The following is a 19790-nucleotide window of genomic DNA, read 5'->3' as shown; positions in this document are numbered from 1 at the left end:
TATAGTTAGGTGAAGTTGAAATCTTTAAACCTGAGTAAATGTTAGCTAAGAGTCTTTGTAATCATATGCTCTGTAATGTTCCTATTAAAATAGAAAAGTCAGTTTACCTCAGATACAAATGTTTTTGTTTTTACTTTTTAGTAAATTATTCCAACATATTCTAAAAGTGGCACCTGGGTAGCATAGATGGTTTAAGCATCTGCCTTTCGCTCAGGTTATGATCTCTAGGTCCTAAGATCAAGCTCCTCATTGGGCTCCCAGCTCAGCAGGGAGTCTGTTTCTCCCTCTGTCTCAGTTTCTCTTTCTCCTCTCTCGCACTCTCAAGTGAGTAAATAAAAATCTTTTTAAGAATATTCTTTTTAGGGCGCCTGGGTGGCTCAGTGGGTTAAGCCGCTGCCTTCGGCTCAGGTCATGATCTCGGGGTCCTGGGATCGAGTCCCGCATTGGGCTCTCTGCTCAGCAGGAGGCCTGCTTCCCTCTCTCTCTCTGCCTGCCTCTCCATCTACTTGTGATTTCTCTCTGTCAAAATAAATAAATAAAATCTTAAAAAAAAAAAAAAAAATTTAAAAAGAATATTCTTTTTAAAGTATAGTAGCTTAATTTAATAATTATATAGTGCCTGACAGTGTTATTTTAGCAAGTACTTTACCTGGACTGTTTTTGTAATCCTCATAAAAATTCAGTGAAGTGTAGGTATTTTTATGTGTTAAAGTGGAGATTGTTTTTGTAATCCTCATAAAAATTCAGTGAGGTGTAGGTATTTTTATGTGTTAAAGTGGAGATAACTGAGATTTAGAGAGGTTTTAACTTGGCTGATAAGCGTTAAGCCCCAGTTCACAAAAGCACATACTTAGAACCATTCTACCATACTATAATTTTGAAAGAAGCATGGTTATAAAATAAAACATCTATATGTAGCAAATAAAACATCTATATGTAGCATTGTTTACATAATTAAAAAAAATTTTGTCTCTCCAGTTATGCTGATTTTGCAGAACAGATACCTTGAACCAAAGGTTCTTTTTGTCCATAAGTGCCTGTGTGCCTTTTTTTTCTGTGGGGAGAATCCATAGCTCATTAGTGGTATATGACTTTTTAAATCAAATAGGTTAAATTGCTGCTTTTAACACAGTGTCAAGGCTCTACCATGGGACTGAGTCAAGTGGAAATGTCCTAGCATCACTTAGGACTTAGAGTGTAACTTATGCCAAACTATAATTAAAAGCTCATCTGGCAATTATCTTAGTATAATGTTGTCATTGCTTTCAGCATTCTTTAAGATTTTTCAAGCTATTCTCGGCCTGTGTTTTATGTCTTTGAGTAGCCTTAATTATTTCATATAGAAGTCATTGAGTCAGTTCTGAATAAAACAAGTGGTATTTTTAGATAAAAGTTCTTTTTTCTATAAAGTAACAAAACTAATTTTCTTGACTGTATTGATGTACTGATCTGTTTCTGAAGGAGTCCCCGAAATTTTTTTTTAAAGATTTTATTGTCAGAGAGAGTAAGTGTGTTTATGAGCTCAAGTAGGGGGGAAGAGACCACAAGCAGGGGGAGTGGCAGGCAGAGGGGGAAAGGATCTGTGAGCAAGGGCCCTGATGCAGGACTCTGACCCTGATCCAGGAGCCTAGGATCATGGCCTGAGCTGAAGGCAGATGCTTAACAGACTTAGCCACCCAAGTGTCCCGAGGAATCTGAAAAATATTTTAAGCAATGTCAGAATGTAATGATTTCTGGGTTTTTTTTTTTTTTTTTTTTTTTAAAGATTTTATTTATTTATTTGACAGAGAGAGATCACAAGCAGGCAGAGAGGCAGGCAGAGAGAGAGGAGGAAGCAGGCTCCCTGCTGAGCAGAGAGCCCGATGTGGGACTCGATCCCAGCACCCTGAGATCATGACCTGAGCCGAAGGCAGCGGCTTAACCCACTGAGCCACCCAGGCGCCCGATTTCTGGGTTTTGATGGGAGAGAAAGAGTGGCAGATTTTTTTTAATCAAGTCAGTGTTCTGTTGATTGTTGAGTATAGACAACAAGAATGAGATGTTTAATTTCAGAACCCACATGCAGTAATCAGTCTGCCCCATTGTTACTTGAATGTTACTAATGTATTTACCAAAGACTTCAAATATTTCTTCCAGCTTTCTCTGACATGCCATAATGAAAAGGAAGGTGGAAGAAGTTAAGACTGTGGCTTTGTCATTGTTCTTCTATTGTGTTATAAGATCACTTAGTGCCTAAAATAATGACTCTATGGATTGATTTCACCTTTTCAAATGTATACATCCTCCCTTTACATCCATGTTTCTGAAAAGGTTGGACAGCAGCACTATAGATTCATGGAGAAAGATGTTTAAAGTGTAGATTCCAGAGGGACCCCAAAACCCTTGGTACTCCCACAGGGGGTACTCCTGTGTTGGGTTGGGCCTGGGTAAGGCCCAAGAATCTGCTTTTCGAGTTAAGTACCCCCAGAGACTTGTTAAGAATTCAGAGTAGTAGTTATTTTATAGTTCAGGCATTAGAATCAGAATTTGGTTTGTTAAGTTTTTTTGTTTTGTTTGAACTCCTGCAGCTTTGATATCCTCATCTGTAAATATCTTCTTGACCTGTTTTTTTCCCTAATAATCTTGAAAAATACCCAGTAATAATAGAATCAAACTTTCTGCATTTCATTGATTAATAAAGCCAGGTTGGTAAATACTCTTAAATAAAGTTTCATCTTTGGCATAGGTATTTTCTAACATAAATATGTTGTTTACATTATTAAAGCAGTTATCTACCGTTGTTAATGTGTTATAGGAATGAGATTTATTTCCATGCCTACTACAAGCAGTTATAAATTAATTGTCTGAGTATGCTTGACATTTAAGGTGTGAAACTTAGTAGTGTTATCTATTAGAATAAATGCTTTTTGCATGTGGTATGACATTAAAGATTTGCTAAACTAGAACATGCCTCCAGGTGAATGGTGTTCTTACTTAAGCATATTAGCTCCAGGAAGCCATCCATATTTTGAAGGAAGGCTTCGTTAATATTATTTTGCTTAATAAAGTTTGAGTCTAAAATTAGTATGAGCCTACAAGTCACCTAAGGAAACGTAATTTACTATTTATAATCTATTTTTGAGGAATAATGCTTAGTTTCCCTGAGATTTAACTCCTTAGGCTTTATTCAAGGATTGTTTTGTCAGTTGAAAACAGTTGGCTTTTGGCATAGTTAAGATTAATCAAAAGCATGTACTCCAAAAGATAGTTCTAAAAGCTATCCAAATATTTGGACCAATGAAAATGTTACTGAAAAACTTGAGCTTTGGGATTTTTTAAAATTTTAATTCCAGTATAATTAAAATGTTACTAGCTTCAAGTGCACAATATAGTGATTCAGCAATAAGCTTAGGGATATTTGAGGGTTGTCTGATTTTGTCTAAACTCTAAAGGATGCAACAAAGTACCTAATTATAATAACTTACATTAGAATAACCTTGACATTAGGTTCTGAGAACAGGAAGTCATAGTATAAGAGAAGGAAGAACCCTAGTTTCATACTTGGCGTAGGTTATAGGATTGGCCCTCAGCACCACGTAGGTAAAGTTAGCCTTGATAGATTCCTAACTCTCTGTATTTCAATCTTTGAGGATATCTTGAGCCCGGTTTTAGAAGTTATTCAAGGTTATAACACTTTCCAAAATATTTCCAAAAACAAAACGAAAAAAACAAAAGTATTTCAAATAGTCTCCTACATAGTTTTGCTCAGTGCAAATGCTGAAAGAAGTTAGTTGCTTGGACCAATTTGCAGAGGTTGTCCTCCACTATACATTAGACCTTATGGGACAGGAGAATGCTGTGTTGGGGACTCCCTGTACTTAAATTGAATACTGGCATAATTAACAGTTGAACTGACTACAGGTTTTTTGTTTTTAACATCAAAAGCAATCTTTAAAAAGCCTTTATTAGGGTTTCATTGGATTCTGTGGTCCTACTTAACTAGTTAAAGGACAAAGAGGAGACATAGCAAAATCAAAATACAGTGGTCATAGTTTATTATAGTTAAGAGCCTTAGTTATTTAAAAGTCGACTTTTCTATTTAATAAGTTGCATGCCTTCAAACATTTGTAGTCCTGGTATATCCCAAATACATCAAAGTTTGAACATGGTACCTACTCAATGAAAACTTGCTTTTTTATTGTTTTAGAAATATGTACCCCAAGTTTCTAGAGTACCTAGGGCTCCGAGAGTACAAGGTATAGGAAATAACTTCCGTGTTCCTGAAGGAGAATAGCAGAGTACCAAGGATAAAGAAGTAGGAAATAACGGTTACCTGAGGGTACATTATTGTAGCTGGAATGTAGTAGGTACAGGGTATGTAGTAAGTGAAACTAAAAGGCTTTCATTTAAACATGGATGAGGAAGATGTCTGTTTATCTCCAGTCCTTCTTAAACCTTCCTAGAAGACCATAAAAGAATCAATGCATAAACCCCGCCAAGGATTAAAAAATGATATAGGAGACACACAAAAGATAGAAGAAAACACACAGAAAAGAAAGCAAGGAACTTTTAGAAGGTAAGAAGCTAATGGGTAAATGGTACCTAACTTAACAAGTCAGAGAAAACTGGAACCTAGGAATGAGAAGCCAACAACAAGCAACTAAACTGGCATTGAACAACCTTTGAAAGACTCAGGCCTTGGATTTACCAAGTACCTTGGAGGTAGGCATATGAAATAAAACTGAGAACAAAAGGATTGGTTAATTTATTTGAAAGACCATTTTAACCACTCCCACCCCATTCAGGGTTTAAACCAAGAAAGAAGACTGTGGTATTCAAGGAAACAGGAAATAATGAAAGGAGGTCCCAGCATAAAGCTGTGGAACAAGTCTAGGCCTTACAGAGCAAGCTGTCCTGATTAGACTACAGCAAGTTCTCTAAAAGATATTTTGAAGCCAAAAAGATTGGTTGAGTGCCTGAAATGTTACGATGTACAGGAGTTTAACAGCCATGGCAGAATGGAGATAAAATAATGATGCAGAACAGTTAAGCATTCAGCGAAAACAAGAACTGTGGAAGAAAGGATAGGTATTAAAGCATACTTCTTTATTTATCTGTGATTTCTACTTGTTTAAACTATTATAAAACATTTAAAAATTTTTAAAAATCATAAAAAATACTGAATTTACAAAGTTTGTATAATGTACTTAAGAGCAAGAAAAAGTTCATCCATCCTTGCAGAAATACGGGTTTAGACCCAGATAATCAAGAGTTTGAATCCTGTCTCCTCCTTGTTCCTCTGCAAAAGAACCCTTTGTGCTTCATCTTTAATACATGGTGGTGTGGCAGGGTCGGGGGAGAGAATAGAATGGCACTTACATCCTAAGGATTGTAAATGTGTGAACACTTAAAGCAGGGCCATGTGTTAACCAATTACAAGGAAGAGGAGAATGGAGACGAACTGTGCACGAGGAATGGATAGAATAATAGTTTAAAGTAAAAAGCAAAGTATGAGCATGTTATTTTAAAATATAGATGTAAAGAAAAAGCTGAGGATTAAAAATGGTTGCATCTGAGGAATATAAGGTAAGAATATGGTGGGCTGGGCAGGAGACTACTTGTCTTCGTTGTAAGGCTTGAGTGTTGACTTTTTGAATTTTGTACATATATGGGAAAACTGAAAAAGGATGAGCCTTTTGTTTGGATTTTAACTTAATCACAAAGCACTGTATTACTTATTAGAGAAATCTTTAAATTTATTCAGAGGTTGAGAAAACAGTATAATGAACCCATCCCCTAGCTTCAACCATTATGAACTCCTGGCCAGTCTTTTTTAATCTAAACTAGCATCCCTAAGCACTGCTGGATTATTTTGTAGCAAGTCCCAAACCCTACCTCATTTCAACCAGTAAATGGCCTTAGTACTATGGTGGGTGCACTGCTCCTCCCTTCAAGAAAAAAAAAAAAAATTGACCAGCTTCAAGAAAGAAATGCAGTTAGCTGAAAACTTCTAGCAGCACCACTTTGGAGACCTGCTACAGTGTTTGAGCCAAGACCACACTCTCCTGGCGGCACCCTCCAACCAGTGAGCAAGTGTGATCTGTACCATAGCTTACCATCGGACTGGTCAAGACTTTATCAGAGTTGTAACACATTCTCGTGCTTTTCTTGCTGAATCCTCCCTTCGAAGTGACCTAACATGGTCTTTTGCCTAGACCTAACTCTTTCTCCCTGTCTTTTATAGGTTCACCTTCATCTTAACATCTCAGAGCATTCAACGGGCAAAATAGCTGAAAGCATTCTTTTTAAAGTGTGTAAGAAAAGAACATACCAGATCTCAGACTGATTTTCTTTAAAAGGTGTTTGTGCAGTGTTTGAGAACTTAGCTTTCAGGAGGATTCTGATCATTCCATGACTTTAAAAAAATAAAAAACAAAACAATAATTCACTGTGCCTAACCTGCAGACAGTATTGGTTTGTGCTGAACACCAGCTTCTTGAAGTGCTTATGTGATCAGCCCCTAATAAAAATCGTGTATTCTTAAAAAAAAAAAAAAAAAAAAAATCGTGTATTCTTTCTTTTCTGAACATCCCTAATATATGTTTCACATGTGTTATAATTTGTTGCTGGAGGATTTAAGCACATTTCCAGTGTGACTCCACTGGAAGAGGATTCTGAGTTTGTACTTGGTTTCCTTTGATTTTACCCTATGTGCCTTTTTCCTTTGCTTTTTGCTTTGTATCCTTTCACTGTAGTAAATCATAGCTATGGAAACAACCATATGCTGCCCTATGAAAAAGTCCTGTAAATTTCCCTAGTAAATCACGGAACCTAAAGATGGTTTGGAAACCCTGACAAACCAACAAATCCCACATGAAATTTGTAATGATTCATAAATATGAAATAACCAATCAGTAGTCTTGTCTTTTCCAAAAATATATTTAGGTTGTCCAAGTAAGGATCAAAACCAAGATCTACCCATTACATTTAATTGATGGGTGAAATCTGTAAGTTGAGACTTAACCTATTTTTTCCTCCTTGCTAATTTATTTGTGACAGTTCAGTTCAGTTCATTCAGTTTTCCCAGAGTCTGGGCCTTACTGATAACATCCCTGTAGTGGTATTTTAACTTTTCAGTTTCCTGAAAGCTTATACTTCTATCTAGAGATTTGATTGGATTCAAATTCTTTACCTGATAAGACTAGTTGAGAGAGGGTGTTTACTTACTTACATAGTATGGGGAGGCACATAATACCTACTTCTTTCCTTTGGGGGGGGGGGTCTTAAGATTGAGTGTTGTGGTTCTGATCCATTTATTGTGAAATTTGCTATTAGCTTTTAATGGTTTAGCAGCCATTAATCTTTACCTAATTCCACTATTTTGTTGTGTTACAAAAAGAACGCCACCTTCTATCTTTCCTTCATTTATTAGCTATAATTCTTTCATAGAGAACTTTAACAACCAGCTTCATATATAGAAAGATAAACTGTTGGGGCACCTGGGTGGCTCAGTGGGTTAAAGCCTCTGCCTTCGGCTTAGGTCATGATCCCAGGGTCCTGGGATCAAGCCCCGAATCGGGCTCTCTGCTTGGTGGGGAGCCTGCTAACCCCCTCTCTCTCTGTCTGCTTCTCTGCCTATTTGTGATCTCTGTCAAATAAATAAAACCTTTTAAAAAAAGACTAGGAAGATAAACTATTGATTCCTAAACTTCTTCTTTTTTTTTTTTTTTTTAAGATTTTATTTATTTATTTGACAGAGATCACAAGTAGACAGAGAGAGGAGGGGAAGCAGGCTCCCTGTTGAGCAAAGATCCGGATGCAGGGCTCGATCCCAGGACCCTGGGATCCCATGACCCAGGATCATGACCTGAGCCGAAGGCAGAGGTTTTAACCCACTGAGCCACCTAGGCGCCCCTGAGTCCTAAACTTTTTGAGTGTTAAGTTCTTTAGAATCCTCCAAAGGTTGGCCAGTAAGATTTTTACTTAAAAGTATCATTATGAACTAATAGATTTTTAACACCTGCTTTAAAGTTTTTGGTACTCAAATTGTCCAATCTCTGGCCTGTGGAGGCTCCTTCAAGTTGAGCTTGACATAACCATTCTTGAGGGTTTCTTCGCATTCAGGTGTAGTAGGATATTCCAAGCCCTTCTGTGTCCTGCACAGGCCTGGCTTCAGCCATTTCTTCAAGGAACTCTAGTTCTTTTTAGAGATCGCATTTAGAGCACATAGTCTGGGCTGCTCATCAATACTTGTTTAATCATGTTTCTAGGTTTTCTCATTGGATACAGCCAGGAAATACTTAAATATACCATAGGTTTATATTGATATTTCCAATTAAATTGAGAGAAAGGAGTTACAATTTAATCTCTTTAATCTTCCATTTGTTATTTTTTCTCTTACTTGAAAACTCTCAGTTCCAAATAACAACATCATTGATTTGACTTATCCTACTCATTATAGTTTCAGGCTAGGCAATAGTAATATTGCAAACAATATGACTACTGAAAAGTTGGTGGTTTTGTTTTTTACTTTATGTTCTTAGGAAGTAACCCTATTTAGATGTATTGTTCATCTAGTGTTTTTAAGTCACATATAATAGTTCCTCCCTACGTAGTTAAGCCACCATGCCTTTGCTTTTTAGGAATTTCTTAAATGTTTTAAATTCTGCTTTATAATTGTGAAAAAATTACATAGTTCTATAGGTAGATCTCCAAAACAAGATACATGAAGAGAAACAATGACCATCATGGTTTCTTCTATTTCTTAATTCTTTTTATAGTTATAGTATAACTATATTTATTAGTTTTGGTTTATCCTGTTTTTAAACTCCAGCAAAAGTGTGGTGTGGGTTTAAGATGTGATCCTAAAGACAGGGAGTTATGTTAGGCCTTGACAGTAGGCTTAGTGAAATGCAAGTCTTCGTTAAGGAGGGTATTGTTATATGAAAGATGTTAAAGGTACAGCATAAGGAGGACTTATTAACTGAATTAACTTATTAACTGAATGAAGGCATTATTAGAGGAATTGGAGATAATTCCTAAGTTTTTGGGAGTATAAATAGTTTCCTCTAGAGAATACTGAACATCAGATTATGGGATGGGGAATTCCATCTTGGATGCCTTGAATTTCAGGTGCTTCTAAATTATCTATTAGAGAAATGTCGTTGGAGATATGAATCTGAAGAAAAAGGAGTTATAGTGGAGCTTATGTGTCACAATTCTGTGTGTGTTAGGATGTCTGTAGAATTTTTTTGCCATTGAAATATGCTTTCTTACTGTATTAAACTATGTATGCTTTCTTACTGTACTAAACTGTATTAAACATATATAATGTGAAAATTATATTTTGGCATCATGACATTACAGCGAGAAAAGAATTTTAATAGTTTTCTATCCTATGGTCTTAAGGATATTGAAGCAGGAAACAAGTTCACAAACTTCCAAATTAGAGAAATCTTAAATAACCTAATTTAACTTTACTTTACAGATTGGGAGAGATGTTGGTTATTTTTGTGACCAAACCAATGTGAAGCAACATGAGTGTATAAACACAAGTGTTTGGCAAGAGACCTCTAAATTTAGGTTTGACCATTAAAAAATGGGATTGAAATGGGAGAAAAGCAGAACCATAGACATGGTTTTGTACTTGTCAGTTTCTTTGGGATTATTTCTGTGGGATAATGACAGAATATTAACTGACATTTACTTAACCCATTATATGCTGTTTTAAACACTTTACAAGTCTTATTTTAGTTCTGGAAACAACCACATGTGATACACTTAGTTAACATTAAACTACATTTTACATATGGCAAGGTTTAATATGTATACAGAGTTTTCCCAAGGATATCCAGTAGTAAAAAGCTAAAATGGGAATTTAAATCCAGCCAGTGAAGACACCAGGATGATAAAGGACTCAAAATATAAGTTTTATATACGTTGAAGGAAATCCACTTAAAATATTTTTACTTAAAAGAGAACATTGACGGTGGCAAGGACATTTAGACTGTCCAGTATTACATCTTTTGTGGACAGTGTCTAAGTTTCCTCTTGGGACTTAGGTACAAAATTAGTTGCAAAGCTTATGTTTGATCCAGTATCAGGTGTTTTCTCTTCCCTATGTCAGAGCTTTATGAAGATAGAAGGGCTTTTCTGAGCATTAAAACTGCCCCATTATCACTTACTGTCCAAGCAGAGGTTACATGCTTATTTGGAAGACTTATTGTAGAAGGGAGTTATGGCACTAAGAAGGTAATTGAACCAGATCTACACTGAGGCCCTTTGCTGATAGTGAGATTTTTTTCTTTTTCAGTTAACTAAAATATGAAGAGACTTTGTTAAATTGGATGATTAACTAAAGATCTCACCCAGGATTTATGCCCGTTTACTCAAAATGAGTTAGGTATACTATGAGAGTCCTAGGTTTGCAATAATACTTGGTTTCTTCAGAAGAACCAAGGCCTTCCTGCTAGAACTGCTTCCAACTTTGGACTCACGGTTAAGGGTTAATGGTCTTGTCTACCTTGTTAATACTGTCACAGTAGGGTATGATGCTTACTCATATAATGCACTAGGTTTATCAAACTGGAGCATGCTTTTTAATTACTGACAGGATTTGTGAAAATTAATTGCTGGGCCTCATTCCCAGATGATCTGACTCATCCAAAGTGGAGCCGAAGAGTTTGCATTTGTACCATGTTCCCAGATGGTGTTGATTTCATGCTGGTGTGGGGCTCATATTTTGAGAAACACCATTATAATAGTTCGGCCTACCCCAGCAGATTGAGCTTTCCAAGAGTAGGAACAAGACATTACTTATTTCTTTGACTCCCCTACTACCAAGAGTTACAGGTCTTAATTTTGTAGCTATTGTTACTGTTACATTGCTCTCTAGCTCTCTATGGCTTGTTAATGCCAGAAGTTAGGCCTAAATTTTAGGAAACTTCTAAAGCTTTAGGTTTAGATCAAGTTTCAGTTTAAGTTAAGCTTACCTTTAGAAGCACAGAACCAGTATTCTGCTAGAATTATTTCACATGGGTCCTTTTTTTTTTTTTTATCCGTTATGAGACTACATGGCTACATGTAAGAACTAGAATTTTGCCTCTCCTGGAAAAATGGAGGTTATTGAAATGTACTAAGTTCATTCTTACTGTGTGTAAAGCAAATAGCAGATCTCAGTGAACTGTTCAAGAGCAGGTCATGTGGTCCTATTAAAGTAATCTTTAAGCTTAGGTTAAGAAAATGTGGAGCAAGAAGAGCTTGTGTTTTTACCTACTCCTACGCCTTAAGCTAGCAAAGAATGTCTTACTAAAATGTTACCAAAAACTATTTATTCTGGCAGTTACAATCATGAAAAAAATAACATTTAAGTGGAATTAAGAGTGGTTGGGCTTTTTATATGTATTCAATATACTTTCAGTCTTTGATAGTAAGCAGCATTTTGTGATTCTTCTCTTTTTCTCTCCTCAGATATCCAGAAAGTGGTACGGTAGAAATAAATGTCAAGGATCTTCGGCCACGAGCTAGAACCAATTTAAAGTGGAATGAACTAAATGTCGGTGATGTGGTAATGGTTAATTACTCTGTAGAAAATCCTGGTAATAGAGGATTTTGGTTTGATGCAGAAATTACCGCACTGAAGACAATCTCAAGGACCAAAAAAGAACTTCGTGTGAATATTATCTTGGGGTAAGATTACTTACTTACACTGATGCCCTTTAGCTACTGAAGTAATCAAGGATGTAATTTTTAGATATTACACACATGTTCCTTAGTTTTAATGAAAAAAAAAGGTATCTATGAAAGTTAGAAATTTACGTACTAAAGGAGAACTTTTTAATATAAATTCTTGAGATTTTTTTTTTATTAAGGATGGCCCTTAAATGTCCATCACTGCTTTAAGGCTGTGGAGATATTATTTGAAAGCATCTTGGAAATAGCTGAATATTTTATTCAAGAAATCCTTGCTTACCTCACAGGATTCTTACAGGTAATATACAAAAGCATGTCAATAGCTGTGGTTGTTAATGAGGATTTATGTTGATATAATAGCAGTGAATATCAGCCTGACCACCTATCTGCTGTACTTAGTAAGGCTAGCTGAAATTTTTCTTTATAGTAATTTTCTTCATTTTACAGAATTTAACAAGCTTAATAAAGAGAATTCGAAATATAAGATGTCACCCAAAATGCCAAATTGCTCCACTATTTCTATCATTAATTCTTCAAGAAATAATTTGGTGTTGGGGTGCCTGAGTGGCTAAATCACTTGAGTGTCTGCCTTGGGCTCAGGTCATAATCCCAGGGTCCAGGGATGCAGTCTCCCTTCAGGCTCTTTGCTCAGCAGTGAGGCTGCTTCTCCCTCTGCCTGCCACTACCCCTGCTTGTGCATGTGTGTGCGCACGTGTGCTCTCTCTCTCTGCAAATAAATAAAATTTTTTAAAAAATCATTTGGTGTTTCACTCAAGTGATAAAGTACCATGCATTGTTTCACAGCTACTTAACACATAGGAAAATATTATCCCCATCTTTCTGTGTCTGATTCTTTTGAGTAGAATTTATTGGATGAACAGTAACTAATTTTTTTTTAAGTCTGTTAAACTCTTTCTAGTTTTTATAGTATTTAAGTAAATAATCTCATATATGTATTTTGTGCTTTGCTTTTTTTTTTTTTTAAGAATGAATTTTTATAAATACATTTCTGTTGAGCATTGGGGATTCTAGAATGTCCCTGGCAGTTGTGTATGTGTTTGTGTGTTTGTAGGAAGCAGCCCCCCCAAGATTCTTGTCAAGTTCTGTTTAACAGGATTATTGTATGTAACATATATATATATATATGTTGGATAGATATATAATATGGAGTATATGTTAAATATAATGGATGTATTATACCAAATCTGAGATTAAGCATCTGCTTACAATTAATAACACAAAGAAGGGGGTCAGTAAATAACAGCCTACTGGTTGCTTGATTTTATGAAAATACTTAACTGGAACATAATAATGTCCTCCCATTTACACATTATCTATGGCTGTTTTTGTATTCAGCATTGTTCAGTGATGCAATTGAGACTACCTGGCTTGAATACCTAAACTCTTTACTTTCTGGCCCTTCATGGAAAAAATTCGCTGACTCCTAAGATAAAAAGAATGTTGTAGGGTGCTGAAAATAGCTTATATTTTAGAAAACAGTTTCAGAACTTTCTACAAACACTAGTGTGATTCTGTTGCCAGGTAAGGATGTAACTCAGACTTTTGAACAAATTCAGATTTGTATAAGGGTACAAATCATGAAGAAAAGGAAAAGGCCTGTACATAAATGGGTTAGATAGGGAATCTTATAACGTACTTGAGTGTAAGAAGTACAAAACAGCATGTGTATATAATAGGAGGAGATAAAAGTACTCACAGAGTTTAAAAAAGGAAAAATACCTTCCTATTTAAAAGATTTTCCCTGAGGGATTCTGAAGTATAGTTAGAGTGGAGCATCCTGGCCTTAGGGACTAGAACTAAGATTGAGTGGAAATTATAGATAGGCAGATAATGACTCACTAGAGAAAACGTGATAGATATCCCAACAGTAAAACACACTGTCCTGTAAAATACTATGTTCTGTGTCATTTAAGTTTTTACTAGATGTGTTAGAAATGTTAAGAGCTTAAAAAGAAGTCAGTGTGGCATGTGGTATGGATAGGATTTTTTTTTCCCATGGTTAGAAATCTTTTTTTTCTTTACTGGAAATAGTGGATAAATAATCGAAACCAAAGTCTAAATGTATTCTGCTATTGACAGTTTTGGGCTTATGCTGTCGTGACATCATACCCATGTTCTGTTGCTTATGCGCATTAGTTTTTGTAGGGTGCATCTTGCCCAAAAGTAGAATTTTGGGGTTGTAGAACCTGTATATCTTGACTTGTATAGATAGGACCAAATATTTAAGTAGCTGTATCAGATTGCACTTTTACAGCAGTATTAGAGGTCCCGTTGCTCTGCATTCTCATTCATAGTTAATTTTGTCACACTTGAATTTTTGCTAATCAGAGGGGTATATAATAAAATAGTATATCATTATGGTTTTGATTTGCGTTTCCTTGACTAATGAGATTAATAACCTTATGTTTGTTGTCAATTTAGATACCTTTTGTGACAACCCTGTTCCAAACATTAATGTTTTGTTGTTAAGTCTGTATTACTGATTTTTTTAAGGAGTTCTAATTATGAAGACTTGACCATTTCAGTTATGTAAAGGGTAAAGATTTTCACTTTTATAGTTTTTCTTATATTTTGAAGCTCTTAAAAGTTATAGTCACAAAAAGAAATTATAACTATCTGAGTAATGGAAGCTAACTTTTTGTGGTAAACATTTGTCAGTATATACATCTATCAAATCATTAGGTTATATACCTTAAACTTACAGTGTATGTCTATTATATCTCAGTAAACATGGGAGTGGGCAGGAGAGAAACTTTTCACCTTTTAACCCAAAATGAGTTAAGATATTATTTAAAAAGCTTTGTGGTTTTGCCTTTCTTTGTTAGGTCTTTAATCCATTCAATGTAGGTTTTGAGATAAGGGTTTGACTTACCTTGATATATATAGATATAGATATAATATAGATAATGATATAATATAGATAATGATCTTTCCTGGCATTGCTTATTAAAAAGCCCATTTTTCCCACACTGGTCTTCAGTATCACCTCATATCAATGCTGTACCATTGGTCTATTTTTGTGTATCCTGTCAGTTCCACATTTTGATGATACGACAGAACAGGGCTTTCTACCTTGCTCTTCAGTAGTTCTGTTTTCTTAGGTCTCTGTGCTTTCATTTGAGTTTTCCAAGTCATCTTGGTAATTTAAACATAAAAACCATTGGGAACTTAATACATATTGTGTTGACTCTAATCCAGAAATGTGCTTTTTCTTCATTTGTTTAGGTCTTTAATGTGTTTTTCTCCTATTAGCTTGAAACATACAACATGTTTTTATAGGTTCAAAATAAATCAGTGATGGCAGATATATGGTAGAACCTATTCAATACTCTCCAGACATCTGATCTTACCCTATTTAACTTTAGGTACTACTTACTGTTCCTATAAATGCTTTTGCCCGGGGTGAGGGGGGACAGTCACTGGTATGTAAGTAACCTTTAATCTTGTATGTAGTAGCTTTACTGAATTTCCTAGTTTAAATTGACACATAGATTTTGGGGGGAATTTTTATGATTATCTCTGAATTAGGACATTTTTGTCTTTTAATCTTTTTTATTCACCAGCTGCGCTCTAGTACATTATTGAAAGGATGTGGTGATAACAGACATCTTTTTTCTCCCTTATCGCTAAGAAAAACTTTTCAAAACTCCACCAACTATAATATTTGTCATAAGCATTTTGTGGATAAATGCTGTCCTGGATTTGCACTGACAATATTTTGTGTGGAATTTTTGCATTTGTGTTACTGAGTAAACTTTGCTTGTTAATTTGCCTGTCTAGCTATCCTTCAGAAATTATTAGGTTTTATAAAATAATTAGAATAATATTTGTCTTATAATGAAGTTTTGTGTTTTTTTCTTGACTGTTTGGTAGAACTTCTCAGTAAAGCCCTCTGGGGCTGAGCTTTCTTTGTGGAAGGATTTTTATGATTGGCTCAATTTCTGTAATGATGGGGAGACTCTGATTTCCTATTTCTTGAATTAACATTTTATATTTTTTTTCTAATTTTATTTGTCAGAAGGAGACACAGTGAGAAAGGGAACACAAGCAGAGGGAGTGGAAGAGAAAGAAGCAGGCTTTCCACTGAACGGGGAGCCTGATGCAGGGCTTGATCCCAGGACCCTAGTATCATGACCTGAGCTGAAGGCAGACGCTTAACTACTGAGCTACCCAGGCACCCCTAAAATTTTATTTTTTTAGGAACTTGATTTTACCTAAATTTTATTTACTGTCACAAGTTTGCTTAATGTCATTTTTTAATGTGCAGTCTTTATTATGATCCCTTTTTTATTCTTGAGTTTAGTTTGTGACTTTTTAATCTGTCCCACCAGATTATGAATTTTATTAAGCTTTTGCAGATAATAAGCCTACAGCTTTGATACACTCTATATTATTATATTGAAGGTACAAAAGGAGAAATGCAGGACACCCTTTTTAATCTATCTTGGATATTTGGCAAGGATATTTGACAATAAATAGATAGATATTTAATCTATTTTGGATATTTTATTTGATACAAGGATATTTAATTCCAAGGGAACTTGGAATTAAAGTCCATGCTTGTTTCTGTTTTTATTGTTGTTTTGTTTTGTTTTATTTTTAAGATTTCATCTGTTTATTTGTCAGAGAGGACAGGAGCACAAGCAGGGGGAGCGGCAGGCAGAGGGAGAAGTCGGCTCCTTACTCAGCAAGGAGCCTGATTTGGGACTCAATCCCAGGACCCTGGGATCATGACCTGAGCCGAAGGCATATGCTTAACCAACTGAGCCACCCAGGTGTCCATCTATTTTAAATTTCTGAGTACCAAAAAGTGAATATGCTTAAACTTCTAGTGATCAAATTATATTTTTAGTGTCATTTTCTGTTTCTGTTTTAGCACTGAAGAAAATTCAGAACAAAAGTTTGTGTAGTTTAAATCTGTTTTTTATAATACTTTGTTCAGTTACTGTTATGCATATTATATTTAATACCACATGAAGTTATATTAGTTTAGGTATTGATGAGTGGAATTTAAATTCTATAACAAGAAAATAATTTATCTAAGGCTAAAACTAAACTATGGGTGACTTTATTTTCAGTGCCATTTTTTTAAGAGCTTTATTTACTAAATTTTATCCATACTCTTTTATCAAGTCTCTTTAGTGATATTTTTAACATTCTTACACAGTACAACTTTGGTGTCCATTTTCAAGTTATAAATCAAAACTCCCTGTATTTTGACCATATGGGTCTGCTTGTGGTGCTTAATCATATATGTAAACATGTTACTGCTTCAGAGCCTTTGCATTTGGTGTTCCCTTTGCCTGTTCTGCTCCGCACAGATACTTGCTCTGTCTCTTGTCACAGGTGTTTGTTCAGACGTCACTTCAGAAGACGTCACTTTCTTGATTGTGTTGTATAAAATTGTATATGCACATGCCAGGCATAGATTCCTTGAATTCTTTCCTTACTCTTATTTTTCTTTGTAGTATTGATTATAATCTGACATTTGTCTTTCTTGGCCTACTTGTGGTAGTTTTCCTATTCTTGCTGCAAAAAATTACCACAAACTTGGTGGCTTAAATAGTATAACTCACCATTTTATAAGTCCTTTAAGTCAGAAGTCTTGTATGGATTTCACTGGACTAAAAGTGTCGCAAAGATGTGTTACTTTTTGGGGACTTTGAAAGAGAATCTATTTCCTTGTCTTTTTCAGATTTTAGAGGCCCTACACCCCAATTCCTTGGCCCACTGCCCACTTCCTCCCTTTTTAACATTTCATTTCTGACTCTCCTACTTTTAAGTTTCCCTGTAATTAACTTGGGCCTACCTGCATAATCCTATTTCAAGGTCATTACTTAATCCTGTCTACAAAGTCCCTTTCACCATGTAATATAATATTCATATGTTCCCACACTTAGGATCTTGAGATCTTTGGCACTTATTTGTTCTGCCTGTCATACTACTAAAACATTAATGCCCTTTTGGTAGCTGCCATGTGCCAGGCCCTGTTCTAGGTACAAGTTATAATGCATATTCAGTTAATAGAGTATTTCACAGAATCGGAGATCAATGGTTTTTGTTTTGTTTTGTTTTGTTTTTAACATCTCAAAATGTATTTTAAAATTGCTATTGGAACACAGTTAGGTTCTTTTCAGAGATTTGAGTTTGCTTCTGCTAGGCACCTTGGAGTACCATCTAACTTAACATTCTCTGAGCCTTAGACCACACAAGTAGTATGAATTTGTATCTGCAAAACAGCATGAATCATACCTTTTGTGGTTCAGTTCTTGGGATACTTTTTCTCTTTTTACTCAGTGATAACATCAAAATAATCCTGTTTATTTTCTGTCTCTACCTGCAAGGTGGTTTATTTACCATTTATCTTAAACTGTGAGAAGAACCATTTGGTATCATAGCTTTACTTGAGCATCCTTAGACACCTCATCTCAGACTTTTTTCTTTCTTATAATTTCATAAAATAGTGTGTCTTAGAGTTGGTTGGTTTCCATCTAGAGTACCAACTTTAGGGGTTGTTCTTAGACTACCCCATTGCAGGCTAATTTCTTTTTTGGTAGTATATAAAATACTGTATTTTACATTTGCTGGTCTATTAGATTGAAATGAAATGTAGTATTGAAGGAATTTTCATGTTTTTTGGTGTGATTTATGCTTCATAAACTTTGTGCAGAAGAAATGGGTATGGTAGGCCTTCAACTAAAATGATAAAAGAGTGAAAAAGTGATTCTTGTTTTAAAATTGTTTTTGTGATATTTATTGAAGCATCTATTGAAATACATGGAAGGTTTCTGTTTCCAGGTAGGATGGACTAGCTAGCAGTAATTAGCATTTTTACCTAAAACAACTAGAAGATCCAGATCAAATACCATTTTCATCTGAAGGCAACAGAGAGGCAACGAGAACTACCAGGGCTTAGGACTCTGGAATGGGAAGAACTTCAGAAGGCAGTTTTTTGTAGTTGCTTTTGGCCGTGGGAGCTTTGTTAATTACAGATGCAGAGCATATCTAATGGAAAGCAGTTGGGGGCATGGTGGAAACAGAAATCAGAGCTTTAGGCAAGTAATGGGGATGCCCTGTTTTCTTGATACAACTTTTGCTAAATACTGAAGTTTTGCTGGGCAGGAGGCTAAAAATGTAAGTAAACAACGAGGTGGAATTTTCAGCAGTTTTAGGAGACAAATATAGATTTTGGGATCACTAGTGGAATGGTCCCACAGAGTATACAAAAGGCTCTTAGTGGATGGCTAAGACAAGTGTGTAGCCTAAATTTTAACTAAGACTATAAACAAGACTTGCCTCCGCATAGTTGCTGAATAAAATATTAAAACACCAGAGTATCTCCCAGCAGAAGGAAGATTGCTCCCTCTTTGTGGTATAGAAATATCTGAAGCCTCCTCTAATGTCTTATATTTATACTATTGAATTCTTAGGTTTGGGTTGATAACATCTTTATTTTGGCTTCATTTTTTGTAACCTGTTTTTCATTAGAAATGTATTTCTAAATTGAGAATTTTTTCATCTGTGTTTTCAGATGCTGTTCTGTATTCTGGCTTATGCTGTATCTGATGAAAACTCAGCTTCTAGTCCCTCTGTTTTTATCTTTAGTTTTCAGCAACATTATTTCAATAAGCCACTGTGTTTTCTTTATATTTATCCTGCCATGAAGCCAAAAACACTACAAAATGACAGGGTCACGTAATGAAAAACCAGCCAGAAAAATAAAGCTGATCTTTGAGACACCTGGGTGACTCAGTTGGTTAAGCTTCAGTATTCTGCTCAGGTCATGATTCCAGGATCCTGGAATCGTGTCCCACAACAGGCTCTCTGATCAGCTCTCCTTCTCTCACTGCCCACTTGTGTGCTCCCACTTGCTCGCTCACTCTCTCTCAAATAAATAAAACCTATTTAAAAAACGCTGGTCCTGATATTTCAAGTTCTCAGGGATTTTAGAGTGATTATGATTTAAATGCTCAAGAAAATGAGAAGATGGAGAATTTCAACTGAGAATTGGAATCTATAATCACATTGAATCTGTGAAATCACTCTAGAACTGAAAAATACAGAATCTGAAACTAAGACTTCATTAGATTGACTTAAAA

General features: G+C 35.4%; 1 protein-coding gene across 4 annotated transcripts in view; it reads left to right on the top strand.

The window, feature by feature from the left end:
* UHRF2 (ubiquitin like with PHD and ring finger domains 2) overlaps positions 1-19790 on the top strand; it is an 85678-nt gene that overhangs the window by 25459 nt on the left and 40429 nt on the right. For all 4 annotated transcript variants that reach the window (XM_059143451.1, XM_059143454.1, XM_059143450.1 and 1 more), the window contains one exon: positions 11449-11667. In XM_059143451.1, coding sequence (XP_058999434.1) covers positions 11449-11667 — 219 coding nt within the window. The remainder of the gene's footprint in view (positions 1-11448; positions 11668-19790) is intronic.

This window comes from Mustela lutreola, chromosome 12 (assembly GCF_030435805.1).
Source record: "Mustela lutreola isolate mMusLut2 chromosome 12, mMusLut2.pri, whole genome shotgun sequence".
Classification (NCBI taxonomy): domain Eukaryota; kingdom Metazoa; phylum Chordata; class Mammalia; order Carnivora; family Mustelidae; genus Mustela; species Mustela lutreola.
Note: the sequence above shows the minus strand (reverse complement) of the source record. Positions and strands in the feature narration are given on the sequence as shown.